This window comes from Drosophila innubila, chromosome X (assembly GCF_004354385.1).
Source record: "Drosophila innubila isolate TH190305 chromosome X, UK_Dinn_1.0, whole genome shotgun sequence".
Lineage (NCBI taxonomy): Eukaryota > Metazoa > Arthropoda > Insecta > Diptera > Drosophilidae > Drosophila > Drosophila innubila.
Window position 1 is genome coordinate 1220295 of NC_047626.1, and position 18433 is coordinate 1238727.

The following is an 18433-nucleotide window of genomic DNA, read 5'->3' on the forward strand; positions in this document are numbered from 1 at the left end:
AAAACATATCACAAAACAGGCAAAATTAGTAGAAAACGAGGATTTAAGAAGAATTACGACAGAGACTGTTCAAATAAAAAAAAAAAATAATAATTATAATTTAATTTAGTTTTGTTTTTAGTATATTTATACCAAACTAAGTTGTTGTATATATTATAAGAAATTTAAAAAAAAAAACAAAGATCAATCAATCATTTAGATAATTCTTTAAGTTTCGCATAAAGTAATTTCCACTGTATTTATTTAAATTCCTAATCAATTTGCAGAAGCGAGCTCTTTAAATGAATTCCGTTTGCGTCTCTTTCTCCCCCTTTCTCCTTGTATTTCTATCCATAATTTGCGGGAATATTCAGCTCAGCTCTGGAATGCTGTCATCTCTATTTTGGTCATGATTTCTGTTGGCTATTACACGTTTAAGCAGCTTTCATCTACAAAAACCCAAAAAAAAATAACCAAAAAAAAAACGAGAGTTGGACTTCAATAAATGTGTGTCGATTCAGCCAGCTGAAAAAATATGAAGAGAAAGTGGAGAGTAGAGGAAAAAGAGACCCAGAGAAAGAGAAGAGTTCCGTGTGGTTAGAGCTGATCCTAATGAGTCACTCGATAGCTTAAACCAAGAGCAAAAATAAAAAAAATATAGGTGTATTGTACATATATAAAATAACATGTGGCAATGCGTTATGCGATTCTCTTCGGCTTGGGAATGCTCTGCTTTATAAAGTAGTAATTCTTAAATTTAAAATTGTTAGTTGTAAAATTCCGCGTGATTTTTAATAATAAATTTAAAATAAATGTCGTGTTTTTCGCGCTGAATCAATAGTTTTTTATTTGTTTTATTTCGTTTTATTTTTTTATTTAATTCTTTAGTATTCATAAAATTGTTTGTGTATTTTTTTTTTTAATTGTTGGAATTTTTACTGGTTTTTTTTTAATCATGTAATAATTTGCTTTTTATATTTGTATTTTCAACGCCAAAAATATGTTTCAGTTCTAATTGGAATGAAACGCATGTTTTTTTAATAAATGCCATATAATAAAACAAAAAGACGTATTACAAAAATCCCTCCAGGATACTCCATATAAAAATAGTATGTTGTTACCCATACATTCAAATCATTATTTTATTCAATAAATAAGTCATAAAAAAAAATAGAAATGAAAATACATATTAATTGTTATCCTAATTATATTTGAATTTGGGTAGATTCTGTATTATTTAAAAATAATTTAACTTGAATGCTTTTGATTAGAGCCTTGGGTAAATTGTATTCAAAAAAGTTAGTTTTTTCAATACCTTTATTTTATTAATGCCTAAAATTATGCAAAAAAAATTAGTCTATTTAAACAAATTATCGGCTACCATTTTTTTAAGATAATTTGGTTTAAATAATAATGAATTTAATATTATTATAAATATAGTGCATCAAAAAAATGATATAAAAATATATTTGAGACTACATAAAACGTACGAAATGTGTAAAATGTTAGAAATTTTTTTTTTTTAATTCTAAAGTAATTTTTATAGGCTTTTTATTTTTTCTTGTTGATAAACAATTTGTTTTGTTGCCTTTTTATTAGTTGAGGCAAGATAAAAATGTGAATAGATTATTTTAGACCTTACCCACCTTACGTATACTACACTTAAAGCATACAGGGTATAAAAAAGAAGTCAGCAAAAAGAATTTCAGACATTTGTTACACATGCGACGCAGTTGCCGGAAATATGGCGAATTTTTATGTCAACAGGCGCTTACAACAATAACAACAGAAACAACTTTCAGTTGCAACAAATCTTTTCCCACTCCCATTCCCATTCGCTTTTCCTTTTTCCCTTTTCCCATTGTCATTTTGGCCAAGCTAAGTTCAGTTGAGTTCGTCATTCAGCTTAGTACAGTTCATTTGGTTGCGAACTTGGGTGGCTCAGTGGTTCGGCAGTGGTTCGGGGTTGGTTCGGGGTGGTTCGGGGGTGGTTCAGTGGTTCGGTGGGGCACATTGTTTAATAGATGACGGCACTTTGCTTAACAAGTAGCCACATTAGTTTATTTACTGCACGCTTCGCTTTCTTTCTTTCTTTCTTTCTTTCATGCTTCTCGTGATTTTGGACCCTGTATTGCAATGGAACAAAGAGTCTATCAAAAAAAAAAATAAAAAACAAAAATTTATAAATCTTATTCGCTTACACTTAAAATATAAGCCGTCTTTATTTACTCGTATTTCAAGAATATATGTCTAAAATAAATATTTTTAAATAACACAAAAATTAAAAAAAAAAAAATACAAAAAGCGGTAAACGATATTAAGATGTGTAAATCAAATGTAAATTAACAGAAAACCTAACAACAATATAAATTTGTTTATTACCAGAGACCGTAGCGATAGTAACTTTTTAAAAAAGAATATTTTTTTATGTTTTGTTTAAAAATTTAATAAGAATAAACAAAAATTAAAATTTTAGTGCATTTTTTGTATATTTATGGTAGTTTTTTATTTTTTCATTTGAAAATTGCAGAATAATTCTTATTTTAAATTTTTTATTAAAAGTGGGTTCCAGAAATGTAAAGCAACCAAAAACTTAGCAAAAATGCGTTTGTGGATAATTTGTAAAATCTTTAATTATAAATATATTTCAATTATTATATAATTCGTTTAATAAAAAAAATTTATTGTTAATACTATTTATTTTTTATTTAAATTTTTATTGAAATATATAATATTTATTTTACAGTGCAGAGTTTCTTAAAGTCGGGTTTGCTAGACTGAAGCTAATTCTTATAATTTTTGGTGTTGGTAAATATTTCTCAGGAGTTTCCTGTGGTGTGTGTGTGTGCGTGTGTGTGCGTGTGTTTGTTTGTGTGCCTAGCATTTATTTATAAAGATGTTTTATATGCTCCTATATTTTTTTTGCTCTCCTGGCAATGAGGCACAAAATGCGTGTAAATTGTGTGATTATTGTAAGTGGGCCAAATAAGTCTGATTCCCTCTACGTCACTCTTTCTCTGTCTCTGTCTCTGCCTCTCTCCCTCTCTGGTTGGACAACCTCATCTAACAATGATCAGGAATTCTAAAAACGTTTGCAATGCATGCCAAAAATTTTAATAGATTTTCTTCCCTTTTAAGAACTAGCGGGCTTCGCCCCCTGCTCGCTTTGCTCGCCAACCCCCGGCTCGCTTCGCTCGCGGTGCAACAGTCGAGCATACTCGACTGTCGGAGACCCCGTACTTACTATTAAAAAAGCAAAGAATACTGAAAATTCAAAAATATTCTGCCCTACTTGACGCCCTTGCATACTCTGTATTACATTTTCGGCTAAGTTAGATACATATTGTATGAGTTTGGTTACGATATCTCAAAAACAAAAAAGGTTTTCATACTAAGACTAGATTTTCACAAGATCGGTTCTATGACAGCTATATGATGTAGTGGTTCGATTTGAACCAAGACTAACTAACTAGAGGACTAGCTTAAATGCATATTCTGTAAGATTTTTTATGATATCTCATAAAAAACAAAGTTTTTCATACTAAAACTTGATTATCGACCGATTGTTCCTATGGGCGCCATATGATGTAGTGGTCAGATCGAAAAAAAAAACAAGCTTCATCTGCCTGCAATATAGACGAATCTACATACCAAGTTTCGTGTCACTAGCTTTTAAATTGTTTTTATAATTTGGATATGAAATTTTCTAAGTCGATTCTTAGGCGGTAGAGGGGGCGTGACCAACTTCTAAAACAAGCTTGACCTGCTTGCAATATAGAGGAACCTACATACCAAGTTTGGTGTCTCTAGCTCTTATAGTCTCTGCGATCTAGGGGTTCATACAGACGGACGGACAGACGGACGGACAGACGGACGGACAGACGGACAGACAGACATCGACTTGGCTATTGATGCTGATCAAGAAAATATACACTTTATAGGGTCTGCCACGCCTCCTTCTGCCTGTTACGCACATATTCGTTATAACAAACCCAATAGAGCCCTGTACTTATTTTAAGTACGGGGTCTAAAAAGGGCAAATGAGTTGAAAGTTTCCATCATAACTGCCCCTTCCATATCCCTTTACCCTGCCCCACCCTCTCTTCTTCTGCTCAAGAAAATACTCCTCTAAATAATAAGGAATATAAATTTTAGTCGTTGCCCAATGTTATTCCTCTTTGTTGTTGTTTTTAGGCCGCAACAAATCTCAGAGGCGCAATTGCGGCAAAGCACAAAACATGCTGCCAAAAGAAGAGAGCGGAAGAGAGGGAAGGACGGAAGAAGGGGAGAAATAAATGTCCGAGACGTTTAACATGACCACAAAAATACGAAATGGGCCTTTAAATGGCCAAACCAATCAAAATGTAACTGTTACAATAAAAGCAACGCTCAAAAGTATGCTTTAAATTTTGTAATAGAAAAATAAAAGTTATCAGTTGGTCGGCTTGTGAATGCTCTATAAAGTATACATGTTCTTGATCGGCTGATGTGTGTCTCTCCGTCTGTCCGTCCGTCCGTCCGTCCGTCCGTCTGTCCGTCTGTGCGATCTCAAAGACTATAAGAGATGGAGATACCAAATTTGCCACACAGATTTCTATAGACACCACGCAGGATAAGTTTCTTAGTCACTACACCCACAGTTCTTAATATAATTAGACTTTTATGGTAATTTACATTACCTATTAATATAATCTATTATTTCACTTAATCGCAGCAAGATTAAAAAAGTAGAACGGCAGTAATAGCCAACCAAAGCTATTAAAAATTAAGGCAATACAAACACCCAATAGTATGCTGTAGTTTTTATTACAGAGTAATTTCTATCAGATGTGTTCCAGAAATCTCTAGAGTATTTCAAGAGAATTGCTATTAAATTCCTAAAATGTCTGAGATTTAATATTTTCGAACATATTTTTTTTTTTTTGCATTTTTATTCAATTTAAAGATATTTTAATTAAATTTAATAAATATTTAATTTTGTCAAATCTCTCAACTGTTTTTTTTAGACATTTGAAAGCAATGGTTTCCTTTTTCAGGAACCCCAACAACTGTTTTTGGGTTGCTTTGGCGCTGTTTGAGATTTCTAGCACAACTCTGAATAAAGTACTTTTATATATAATATATTGAAATAAGTCAACTATAGCCTGTCCTACCAGTTGTTTTTGGATACATTGCATAGATAGGACAAAAAAATTATATTTGTAAATTTTAATTGCTGAATCAAATAAGAGGTCAAAACAAGATTAAACTGACATTCCCCAAGGTAATCGGTTAAGATTTGACAAAGTTTAACAGTTTCAAATTTTTGAATTGTGAAAGTTAAGGGAAAATGGACAGTGATGAAAAAATGATATCTTCCAATTTGAAAGCATAATAGAATAAATTCACTTTCTTGGCCGAATCATCATAACGGCCTTCTTCAAGGAGTATTCAGGTCCCCGAAATTCGTCCCAAGTGACGCCTTCGTCATAATCGTTGTTTCCGTAGGTTCCCGTCAATTTGCTGTAAGAACTCGAGTTAATAATCGAGGTTTTAAAAAATAATTAAGATTAAATCATACCAGGATTGACAATAATAGTTGGAACGGTACCACCAGCCGCCAGTACTTTGTTCGGCGCAGTGTATATCCGATTCACCATCAATATCCCGATCGAATGTAGAAAATTTGCTGCCATGATGATATAAGAGTGAATTACCTGCAGTTCCACTGGCTTTGCCCAAAGTGTGTAATTCATATTGTTGATCCTCGTTTCCAATTGCGAATTCATCGTATTTCTCAAACGTTTTATTGCCCTCGAAGTCCTCGAGAAGAACAAGTAATTCTTGATTTCTTTCTGCCGTCATTTCATGAATCTTGTCCAAGCCAATGAAGAACTCGCCATTCAGATCACCAAATCCATTGTTATATTCCGTCCAGTTTCGATGAAAATTAACACTGCCATCTATCCTTCTCAGGATAATGGTCCAACCTCCTCCTTGGGTTTCCGCATCGCAGGCAACTTTAAAAGGTTGACTACTAAATTTGGGGAGGAGTATTTCATTAATCCCACTAGACTTGGCTTCTGTACAATTGTGTGGTTGAAGTAACTTTCTATTACGCTCCTCCTCCGTTCTAAGAAGTTGATTTTCATTTTTAAGCAATTGGATATTAGACTCCTTGGCAAGTACACTTTTCCTTTGGTTTTCCAACTCTGCATTTAAAGTCAGAATATTCGTTTCCTTATCAATTAAATCTTTATTTTTTTGCTGCAACTCCGTTCTCAGAGTTAGGATATCCGCTTTCAGTGATCGAATTTCTTTTTCCCTATCAATTATATCTTTTTTCTGTTTTTCGGTCTCCGCTCTACATTGATTATCCGATACCACAACATTTATATCCTTCGTTTGCTGTTCCATCATCGCTTTAATAAATTGGATATCCGCTCGGATAAGTTGAGATTCAGAGTCCTTAGCAAGATCATTTATCATCTTTCCCTGTCCAGCTCTAGTAAAATAATAAATGAATTAAATTAGGAATATTTTGACATTTAGGTTCGGTTTTTCTATGTCTCCTGAAACTTTATGTGTAAGATAATCTGTCAGTATGAAAAATAGAGCATTGTGAATTTTAAGCACTATAGGGTATATAAGTTCATCCGAATTACAAGTCGAATGTGATTTATGAATAAAGCAGTTGAGCAAGCAGTTGACAGCCTGCGTCAACGCATTATTTGCGTGTTCATTAGTTGACTTAGTTGACCAAAGGTGTTGCCACCTCTAATCTGAACATGAAGTCAATTTGAATTTTCATTGTCAACGTGTCAATTTTGACGTCAACTGTTGACATAAAGCGTTTACACTGTGCTTACACTATGTTTACACTGACATTGTCAACTGGCGTTTTTCGCATTGTCAATTTGCAGTTAACGCAACAGTTGGCTGTGTTGACTGAGTTGACCGCTGTTTACACTAGGATTGACTACGTTGACATCAAAATTGACTTGTTTGTCAACTAGTGTAAATGCACCATAATTATTCCCGCTGCTTTTAATAAAATATTCTATCAAATCATATTTAACTCTTTTGAAGTTTTGGCTCAAAACTTTTGGATATTACTTAATTTATGAATTACGGATATTAACGAGTCTTAAATTGCTTATGGAACACTTTATCAAACACGAAACTTTATAAAAAAGATTTGAAAATAAATTAAATAAGACACATTGAAAAACCGGAACTTATGATTAGTTCAACTTACCTTATTTCGGACAACTGAGAACTTATTGAATTTAATACATTGGTCTCATTAGATGGAGGAAGTGTAGTTGCATCAGATAAGAAAGTGAAGGCACTCAACATTAGGAATATACAAATAATATTCTGCAACATTATGCCACTTAATTTGACTTCTTGTTAAATAAGACTGACTGAGTCAAAACTTCACTTGTTGAGAATAAATGAAAACTAAAGTGAATCCAGACATCACAAGCTTTTTATACACTTGTCATATATGTAAAAATATGTATATATATACACTAGCATGAATTTCTTGAATATACGATTATTTGACTTGACCCGACTTGACTCTAGATTTTTGGCATAGTCCAAATTCAAATCATACGATTTGAAATTATCAGCATTACTTTTAGTTCGTAAACAAGCTTATCATTTGAGTTCTTGAATGTTCGATCCACTGATCACAAGCACACATAAAACTTTTTGTACCAAAACTTAAGTTTCAATCAGTGATTGAAAATGCTATGCTACATCAGAGTATTTTTTTGAAGTGAAACTTCTATAGGCGCGTTGGGAGTGAATCGAAAATACGCTTGACCGCGTGTGTTACGAAAAACCGACACCATAAAAGAGAGCTTGATAAAGCTTTAATATGTTCTCTTAGATGCTCTCAGCACTGATTTATTATTAGGTTGGAATATCAAAGCTCTGACTTTGCTACTCCTAATTACATACATACACACATGTACATACATACATATGTATGTGTATGCAAAGCTCTAAGCTGCTCTTTCTACTCTGAGTCAAAAGCTCTAAGCTTGGCTTGCTTCTCGTTACGTTATCGCATGTTCCTCACGTGTTTGTTTTGCGCGTCATTTTAACATGTATGTATGAATGTATGTATGTATGTATGTACGTTTGTATGTACATATGTATAAGAATGGATTAGTTGAGTGCTTAATTTGTGCAAGTGAAACTTCGCACGCTCTGTGTTTAAGCATATGTATGTATGCATGTACATATGTCGTATGTATGTATGTATGTATGTGTGTATGTATATGTACATATTCTATATGTTTATTTGTATAGTATGTACATATAGTGTGTTTGGTTTTCTATGTCTTGTAAGATCTATTTGCTCTTCACACGACGACAGTTTTCAATTACACAGCGAGAATTCTAGTGACAAGCAAACTTGTATAAAGAAGTGTGCAAAAGAAAAATGGAAAAATTGTCATCTTGAAGTAAAAAAAAACAGGCCACTACCGTATGCACTCTTAGGAAGTTTCACTTCTATCGCGTAACTTCTTACGCACATCTTTTTTTTTTGCTGCCGCTATTGCTCTGATTTCGATCGGCTCTGAAGCACAGCAGAGAGAACAAAAACAAAACGGTTGCTCTCTAAGCAGCTCTGTATTTTGCCGCATGCCTGATATTTCCGTTAAAGACGTTAATTTCAAATTATAAGAATTTATTTTCCACTACTAAGTATGTATATATATGAATGAAACATATTACAAAACTAAAACATTAAATAATAAGTGCATGTCTACCAAAACAAAATATAGCGGTAAAATCTGATATGCGGCAAAATACAGAGCTGTTAGAGAGCAACTACAAAGAGCGACTACGAAGCAGCAACGAGGCAACAACTGAAGGGAAAGAGATAAAGAATGCATATGCTCTGTCGCATAAGCACAACAATTATTTTCGTTCGCTCATCGCATCTCGCATCTCGCTGTCGATGCTTGCGCTCTTACTACAACTACAAATAGTCAGCCGCACATTTGTTGCTTATGCTATTACTCTGTACTCCGACGTTCTGTGCTACAAAGCAGAGCAGAAGAGCAACCGTTTTGTTTTTGTGCTCTCTGCTGTGCTTCAGAGCCGATCGAAATCAGAGCAATAGCGGCAGCAGAGCAATATTTTTATTACAATTGCCGCTATGTAGCAGCAAATGCAAACACTGGTTTCAATCCATCGTTCCTATGGCAGCTATAACTTTTCAACCCATAAAATTGGGGACCTGGAAGTTATATTAGAACTTTAGATTTTCGGTGAAAACAGCATAGAATTGCCCGTAGGTTACGAATTAGTTATCATATTTATCATTTGAATGAAATTGTATTTATTGTTTGCATTATTACAATTTATATTTTTCTATAAATATTTTATATTAATATTGCATATATGTACAAAGAGAGCGAGAGAGAGCCAAATAGGAAAGAGATATATAAGGAAGTGGGTGAGAGAGTAATGAGAGAGAGGTAAAGTGAGATAGCGAGGGAGAGTGGCAAAGAAAGAGAAGGACAAAGGGAGAGAAACGGAGGCATTGCAAATAGTATTGTAGATAGAGAGAGAAATAATGCAGGCATGAAGGCAAAGATATAAAGAGAGGGAAAGAATAACATAAGCAATTAGAAAAGAGAGAACAATACAGAGAATTACAATGGTTTTTATTTAAATTCTTTAGAAACTGCTTTTAAGAATTTGGAATTCACTTTTTGGGCCGAATCATCATAACGGCTGTCTTCAGGGAGTATTCAGATCCCCGAAATTCGTCCCAAGTGACGCCTTCGTCATAATCGTTGTTTCCGTAGGTTCCCGTCAATTTGCTGTAAGAACTCGAGTTAGTAATCGAGGTCTTAAAAAATAATTAACATTAAATCATACCAGAATTGACAAAAATTGTTGGAACGGTACCACCAGCCGCCAGTGTGTAGCTCAGCGCAGTGTATATCCGATATACCATCATTATCCCGATCGAATGTAGAAAATTTTTTGCCACGATGATCTGAGAATGAATCACCTGCAGCTCCACTGGCTTTGCCCAAAGTGTGTAATTCATATTGTTGATCCTCGTTTCCAATTGCGAATTCATCGTACTTCTCAAATGCATTGACTCCCTGATAGTCCTCGAGAAGAACAAGTAACTCTTGACTTCTTTCTGCCGTTATTTCATGTATCTTGTCTAAGCCGAAGAAGAACTCGCCATTCAGATCACCAAATCCATTTTTATATTCCGTCCAGTTTCGATGAAAGCTAACACTGCCATCCATCCTTCTCAGGATAATGGTCCAACCTCCTCCTCGGGTTTCCGCATCGCAGGCAACTTTAAAAGGTTGACAACTAAAAGGTAGGAGTATTTCATTAATCCCACTAGACTTGGCTTCTGTACAATTGTGTGGTTGAAGTAACTTTCTATTACGCTCCTGCTCCGTTCTAAGAAGTTGATTTTCATTTTTAAGCAATTGGATATTAGACTCGTTGTCAAGTACACTTTTCTTTTGGTTTTCCAACTCTGCTTGTAAAGTCAGAATATTCGCTTCCTTATTAATTAAATCTTTTTTTTGTAGGTCGAAGTCCGTTCTCAGAGTTTGTATGTCCGTTCTAAATAGTTGTATATCTGCTTTCAGTGATCGATTTTCTTTTTCCCTATCAATTATATCTGTTTTCTGTTTTTCGGTCTCTGCTCTACATTGATTATCCGATACCACAACATTTATTTCTTTTTTTAGTAGTTCAAGTTCCGTTTTTATTAACTGCATGTCCGATAGAAGAATCTTAAGTTCCTGTCCCTGTTCAGCTCTATTAAATTAATAATTTGATTAGTTGAGAAAAGGTTTAATACTTAGTTCGGGTCTTTCAATGTCTCTTTGATCTTTAGATGTTAGACAATCTGTCATAAAGAGTCAATATCGATTTTTCAGTATTTAAATAGAGAAATGTGATTTTTCAACATATAAGTCGAATGTTCTTTATAAATAAATGCAGTTAAGAAAGCATTTTACTAACCGTTCCTGCTGCTTTTTATGAAAGAGTCTTTCAAATCATAATTTTTTTTTCAGGTTTTTGATCACACTGCAATTTTTAAATAACTTGTGTCTTAATTTTTCGATTTGGTAAATTTGAAACGCGATTACAACGACTATAAAACTGAAATTGCTTAGGCAACACTTTTTCAAACAGACTACTTTAAAAAATTAATATATGTCAAACACTTTAAAGAGACCTTGAAAAACCGGAACTTATGATTAATTCAACTTACCTTATTTCGGACAACTGAGAACTTGTTGAATTTAACATATTGACCTCTTTAGATGGAGGAAGTGTAGTTGCATCAGATAAGAAAGTCAAGGCACTCAACATTAGGAATATACAAATAGTATTCTGCAACATTATGCCACTTTATTTTACTTCTTGTTAAATAAGACTGACTGAGTCAAAACTTCACTTGTTGAGAATAAATGAAAACTAAAGTGAATCCAGACATCACAAGCTTTTTATACACTTGTCATATATGTAAAAATATGTATATATATACACTAGCATGAATTTCTTGAATATACGATTATTTGACTTGACCCGACTTGACTCTAGATTTTTGGCATTGTCCAAATTCAAATCATACGATTTGAAATTATCAGCATTACTTTTAGTTCGTAAACAAGCTTATCATTTGAGTTCTTGAATGTTCGATCCACTGATGCCAAATACTGATCACAACCGAGTGTACTCGAATTTGGGATACCCGGTACCCGCTGTATTTTTAGCTTTTTTCTAGTGATTTAAAAAAATCTTTTATATTAAAATATCGATATGAACTTATTAATTTTTAATATCTTAATTAATACATATCCATATATAAACATATATTTTTAAAACACAAGTTTAAATAGAGACATTAATACTTGTTTTTTTGCATAACAGATATATATAAATATATACATATATCGACATATAGGGTGGGGAAGAGGTAAATGAGAGACGGTTGAAATTGCCGTAAAAATTGTGAACGCTCCGTCGGACATTTTTTTGCAGAAAACTGTGTAGAAAATTGTACAAAAAATAGTGCAGAAAAGTGAACAGAAAATAATTCAGAAAACTATACAGCAAACAGTACAGAAAACAGTACAGAAAGCTGTACTACGGAATCTGTAGCTGACACTGCTGCTGGAAATTCACACCATTCAAAAATGTTTCAATAAATTATGCCGAATTTTGTGCAGCAAAGAGCAGTGCAAGTTTTCAGCTCAGCTGCGGAAAACTTAGCTGACCGCCTGCAGCTGTGGTAATGTGTTTCCTATTAAATTAACGTTGCCTAGCGAAAATCCAAGCGATTTCGCTCACTTCAGACCAGCAAGTTTGACTGGGCGCTGTGCTTTTGATATGGTTTTGGGACAAAGGTCGCATTTGCGATGGCTCACTGAATTTTAATGATTTTTAATGGCGCCCAAACTTGAGAGCTTGAGAATTCGCTGCTCTCAAGCTCGAAACTTGCAACTTGTGGCAGCTGTAGTCGTAATACGATGCGGCAGACACAAATCAAATTAATAAATAAATATTTAATGAATGGCCGAGAATGAGACTGAGACTGAGAAAGAGACTGAGACTGAGACTAAAGATGAGGGCGTGGAAAAGCGATGCGAAGCGATTCGGGAAAATCGATGAATAAGTTCTTAATCCATTGGCTGACGTCAGAGAAATAAAAAAGCCAAGTGAAATGGAAAATGGAAGTAAAAATAAAAGAACGCAATGTGAAATAAGTGAAATAAGTGGCAATTTTCATGGAGTTTTCCAAACTGCACGACACGCGATTGTGAAACTCCGTCTTTATCAATTTCCCTCACTCACTCACTCTCTCTCTCTCTCTCTCTCTCTCTCTCTCTCTCTCTCTCTCATTCTTTTGTCATAATTTTAATATTGAGCAACACTGGGGAACCATTAAATAAATAATTTAAATACTGTGTACTTACTCCTTGGCATTAATAAGTATTTACTATGCGCTATCTTGGAACAAATGAATACACAGCATAATTAAATTGTAAATTATAAAATTCACATATTTCTTGTTACCAGAAAAAAACATTTAGTCAATTTTCTTTATAATTTTTGTTGTTACTTTTTAATGCAAATATTGAAAAAAAAAACATTTAGATTTATTTTTATTATAAAAAGTTACTTGTATGCACATACAGTTAGTCAAGAAAGTGTTTGAACAAAATCAAAAAGTTTCGTTATTTTTCGTATTGAAAGAAATATATATTTTTTTATGAATTTTGATTTATTTTATTTTTAATTATATTTATTTTACCAAAATCTAATACGTACATAAAATCTCTTGCCAAATATTCATAGTTTTTCAATGATTTATATATTTTTTAAATAATTGTATTTATTTTGACAAAATCTAAAACTTACACAATTTTATTTGCAAAAATTGTATATATTTTTTTGGTTTTTATTTTTAATTAATTAATTGTGATAATTATGTGAATTACTATTTTGTCAAAACGCTTCGACTCTAATAAATTTATTGGAGATATTTAATTATCGACATTGATTATTTTAATTTCAATTTTTTTTATAATTAGGAAATTCCGAAAATATTTGATAAGAATTTGGAACAATTTATTTGAAATTTTTATTTAAATTTAATTTAAACTTTACTTAGTTTTAATTAATTACTCTAATTCAATTTGTATTTTTCTTTGAGTTTCGAAAATCAATTAATGTTCAAACAGAGCAAAAATGTCACATAAATAATTATAGATATGTGCTTAATATACATAAAAATCATAACAATTTAATAAGTCATTGTTGAGACAAGGAGAATGAGAAGAAGAAGCTAATGAGAGACAAATCGAGACAAGTAAACGAAGCAAGGAATGTGTTTGTCTTTTCTCTCGCTCTCACTCTCACTCTATTTTCTCTCTTTCCACTGCTCGATGAAACTGTTTGGCAGTGTAAGGACTTATAACCTCACTCTCTTTCTATATCATAAAACATAATAAGCCATGCAAAAGTCTCAGAGACAAGAAGATGAAGGAGAGGAAAGGGGAAAGGGGAAAGGGGAAAGATGCGTGAAAATAGCGACAAAACTATTTGAATACACTCAAGACACTCACACGGCACTCATATGAATAGCCTTGTTTTTCATGCTCTTTGAAATGAATGGCACAATAACTTTCTCGATTCTCGACAATTCTGACAGTCAGAAAGTCTCTCAACTCACACATCCGACTCTGCTTCCTCTTCTCTCCCCCTCTCTCCCTCTCTCTCACTCTCTCTCTTTCCACATACCTTTTAAGGTTCTTTTGCGAACTCACTTTATCGCAAAAGTTTTGCCCGAATTCTGTTTTATTTATGCAAACAACCACAACGAATTCTAAATACTCTACGTTCTAGACTTTGAATTGGTATATTTAAATAAATTCTTGATATCAACTTAGCAAACAAAAAACTTTAATAATAATATTCAATTTGTGATATTTTCTTACGATAAAAAAAATCTTCAAAAAAGTGCGCGTAAATAGGAGAAATATTTAGTAGTTTTTATTAAATTGTACTAGTTTTATTAACTAAATGATTAAAATTAATTAATATATTATTAGTAGAAAAAGCATTTGTTATTTATAAACATGTTTTTCTTTTTAATGAAATAATAATGAATAATTAATATCCTAAAAGAACACAGAATTATGTTTATTTTAAGTGTTTGACAATTGCAATGTTATTTTAAAGATATTCTAATATGTGATTATATTTATATATTGTCAATGTATTTTATACGGTATTTGGCATTCCCTATTTCCTAAACATTTGCATTCTCTCACATTCTCACACAGAACAGAACAAAACGAAGCAAAACAAGACAATAAACTGCCAAAAGCATAAGTTTTTAGTCGAGAGTAAGGGATTTTTATTCTGAATACTACAGATAGTCTCTTCCTCTTCTCTCTAACCTCACTTCCTGCTGTATCTGAGTATCTGCAATTTGTTTATTTGCTGGCTAAAGGATAAAGGAAGTACAAGGATAATGCGTGTAACCAACGGACATTCTCATTCTCATATTCGTACTCATCAAATGGAAAAGATAAATTTGGTAGCTTGGAATGAGGAATTGAACTTGAATTATTGAGACAGATAAAACTCGAACTTAGCTTAATGATACAGCTTATTACAGGGTATTTAATTGCGTTTAACGAGCATTTATTCGTAAGCCTAATTAATTGTGTGTCATGTCATTACACACAATAAAAAGAGAGTGTGAATTTCATATAACAGATAACATATGTTATAAAAATTAATAATTTACCTAAAAGTATGAATTTTATTCCGGTTCAAAACGGTACAACAAATCAATTTTGGAAGAATTTTAAATTAATTGAAAAATTGAAACTTGAAATTTATTATTTTCAATTTTCAAAATTTTAGCATTGGAAATCCAGAATATAGTAGGAAAAAATTGTTTTAATAAATAAATCAAAATTTAAATGCAGTGTGGATTAAGAGGTCAAATGATTTTTAAAATGGCATTTCGCTTCAAAGTCGGTTCAGTTTTGACAAAGTTATGAGAGTTCGAAGTTGGTCAGACTATGGATCCATCCACTTTACAAGTCAAAATTTTTGTCAGATTTCACATGATTTTTTACAAGAAAATGAAATGTCTCAGAATCAAATTTAAAGTGTTGTTTTATGCTAATTACGATATAAGAAGTTGATTAAAAGTAAATTCTTGAGATTTAAAATTTTAAATTTTTAAAATATCAAAGGGGGGACCATTAGCATCTAACCCAAGATTTAGGGAAAAGTAATTTATTTTACAAAATTAATTTAATTTGAATGCAGAATGAATTTAGTGGCCAAACCATAATCAAAATGACATTCCTTTTAAAAATCGGGTTAGTTTTGCCAAAGTTATGGAAGTTTGAAGCTGGTCAGACTATGGATCCCTCCACTTTACAAGTCAAAATTTTTGTTGAGTTTCACATGATTTTTTACAAGAAAATAAAATGTCGCAGAATCAAGTTTAAGGTGTTTTTTTCTACTAATTACGATATAGAGAGTTGATTAAAGGTCAAAACTTGAGATTTAAAATTTTCAATTTTCAAAATTTCAAAATTTCAAAGGGGGGACCCTTAGCATCGAACCCAAGATTTTGCGAAAAATAATTTATTTTACAAAATTAGTTAAATTTGAATGCAATATGAATTTAGAGGTCAAATGATTTTCAAAATGGCATTTCGCTTCAAAGTCGGTTCAGTTTTGACAAAGTTATGCAAGTTTGAATTTGGTCAGACTGCGTACTTAGCAACTTTACAAGTCAAAATTTTTGTCAGATTTCACATGATTTTTTACAAGAAAATGAAATGTCTCAGAATTAAGTTTAAAGTGTTGTTTTATACTAATTATGATATAAGGAGTTCATTAAAAATGAAAACTTGAGATTTAAAATTTTAAATTTTCAAAATTTCAAAGGGGGGACCCTTAGCATCGAACCCAAGATCTAGAGGAAAATAATTTTTTTAAAAAAATTAATCAAATTTGAATGCAGAATTGATTTAGAGGTCAAACTTATGGATGGGTTTAATTTTTCAGTGTCCATTGAGCTGTTCGTCATTGCAAAGGATTATAAATAAAGAATGAAAAATACTTGACTAATTTTACTTAAATATCATTAGCAAACATATATATGAAAGGGATTTAAAATGTAAGGACAATAAAAGTGAGTGGATAAAAGTGTGATATGTTAAAAGTTAAGAGAGAGAGAAACATCTAATCAAGAAATCGCGCTTTGCTGTTGCAATTTGCCAAATGAAGAGCTGTAAGGTTGTGGCAACACACACATACACACCTACACACCACAGCCACACACACACACACACACACACACACACACACACACACACAAACACAGAGGTATTGAAGGTACACAGAAGGGTCGCCAGCTACTACACTTGAAACAAGTACCAAGTTTCCTTTCCTTGTACGGTGCACTACGTTGACCGGAAAAGGGAATGGGAAAAGTGGTGGGGAGTGGGGGAAGGGATGGGGGAAAAGGGGCGACTGACATGTTGCGGTTTTCTTGGTTTGATGGGTTTTTGTGGCTTGTTTGTTACTTGCGACGACGATGGAGCTACAAATTCCACGCCAGAATGCGGCTTCATTTGTCAGTGGCATTTCACTTGAAAAGAGAGCGACATAGAGAGAGAGAGAGCGAGAGAGAGAGAGAGGGGGACTGTGACAAATGTCAGCATGCATGACAAAGATGTATGCAAAAATCTATTGAAATAAAAATGTCAGTTATAAATAAAAATGCAATTTTCAATGGTAAATCAACTGTCAGTCAAACTGTCAAACGGAAGCGGAAGCGGAAACGACAGCGGAAATTGTAACGGAAAAGTGCATGATTTAATGCATGAGTTGTGGTATTATAAAGTCAGCCAAGTCTTCTAGTTAGCGTACTCTAAAAATAAGTCAATCAATAGATAAAAAATAAAATAAAATTCATTAATTTCTGTTTTATTTCCAAATTTATTTTCTTTAACTTACTTTGTCTTTATTGAATTAGTCTTCACAAAATATATTTGCAAATGCAATTAAACTGTATTTTTTTACATTTGACTAAATTTAAAGTTGCTAAATTCAATTTTGTTTTGAAGGAAAATTTGTTTTCTTCTCGCGACTTAAGCTGTTCCCTTGAAATCAGAGAAGTTTCACTTGTTTCAGATTGAAAATTGAATTGTCTTTTGTAAATCAAATTAAATTTCCTTCAATGGGTTTCTTAATGTTCCATTCATGTACACCCATTAATTACCTACACCTTCTTGGAACTGTTTTCCCAGTAAAATATATTATTAATTAACCAAAGCATACATTTAAAATTAAAGTTAAATAAAATGAAAAGTAAAACCCATTTATTTATACACAATATAATGCTTTTTCTCACTCATTCTCTCTCTTTACTTTCTTTGCAGGTAAGTTGAAGAAGCATCCGGGCACTCACTTAATTTAATAATAATCGAGAATTAAGCATTATGTCAGCCACTGACCAAAAAAGTTTGCAACTTTCGAAAGTTCTCAATTGGCTGGTGGTGGAAAAGTTCTGCTTGTCCCACTGGGTGGCTCAGAAATGCATAAAAACCACTCAGCGGGTGGAAAGCAGGAGCTAAACTAATGCAGCTAATGCCCAAAGGATGTCGGGCATTAACTTGACAACATTATCATTATCATTTTCATTATCGTTATCGTTAAGATTGAAAGCAAACTTCATCATCAAAATGATTATTAGAAGCATGATACGGTGGGTAAAACTACATTTTATATTTATATTCATATATTAAACTCTTTGTCCTGACTCACTGACTGACTGATCATTGTGGAGACCAAACTGTTGGATCTAGAAGGCTTTAATTTAATTTAACGATTTAATTGTACAATAAGGCGGGTTTTTTTT

At 32.7% G+C, this 18433-nt stretch overlaps 3 protein-coding genes and 1 long non-coding RNA gene across 7 annotated transcripts in view; 1 reads left to right on the forward strand and 3 right to left on the reverse strand.

Moving 5' to 3' along the window:
• The window catches only part of LOC117786953 (microfibril-associated glycoprotein 4-like), a 70208-nt gene extending 62807 nt beyond the window's left edge, over positions 1-7401 (reverse strand). The window contains exons 1-3 of one of the 3 annotated variants that reach the window (XM_034625394.1): positions 7252-7401; positions 5540-6465; positions 5173-5481 (exon numbers count right to left, since the gene is read on the reverse strand). In XM_034625394.1, coding sequence (XP_034481285.1) covers positions 5364-5481; positions 5540-6465; positions 7252-7347 — 1140 coding nt within the window. In that variant the 5' untranslated portion in view covers positions 7348-7401 and the 3' untranslated portion in view covers positions 5173-5363. Of the gene's footprint in view, positions 1-5172; positions 5482-5539; positions 6466-7216 lie in introns of those variants that run through there. The other 2 variants (XM_034625387.1, XM_034625409.1) reach the window with 2 other exon arrangements.
• The window catches only part of LOC117786886, a 133186-nt gene that overhangs the window by 48077 nt on the left and 66676 nt on the right, over positions 1-18433 (forward strand). The window lies entirely within an intron of this gene.
• On the reverse strand, positions 7735-8516 carry LOC117787081. Its single transcript, XR_004617662.1, has 2 exons — positions 7934-8516; positions 7735-7829 (listed from the first exon to the last, which is right to left on the reverse strand). It is a non-coding gene; the product is annotated as an uncharacterized LOC117787081 (long non-coding RNA).
• On the reverse strand, positions 9630-11444 carry LOC117786921 (ficolin-1-like). 2 transcript variants are annotated; one of them, XM_034625352.1, is made up of 3 exons: positions 11243-11444; positions 9868-10323; positions 9630-9809 (listed from the first exon to the last, which is right to left on the reverse strand). In XM_034625352.1, exons 1-3 carry the CDS (start codon positions 11371-11373, stop codon positions 9692-9694), a joined length of 705 nt encoding a protein of 234 aa, XP_034481243.1. In that variant the 5' UTR covers positions 11374-11444; the 3' UTR covers positions 9630-9691. The 2 variants fall into 2 exon arrangements, with proteins under 2 accessions (XP_034481243.1, XP_034481234.1); XM_034625343.1 differs by having other exon boundaries at positions 9868-10782.

Coding starts and splice junctions, on each gene's coding strand:
- LOC117786921 (XM_034625343.1), bottom strand. CDS start 11,373: ATGTTGCAGAATACTATTTGTATATTCCTAATGTTGAGTGCCTTGACT. Junction 10,783..11,242: donor TCTCAGTTGTCCGAAATAAG/GTAAGTTGAATT, acceptor TTAATTTAATAG/AGCTGAACAGGGACAGGAAC. Junction 9,810..9,867: donor AACAATTTTTGTCAATTCTG/GTATGATTTAAT, acceptor GAGTTCTTACAG/CAAATTGACGGGAACCTACG.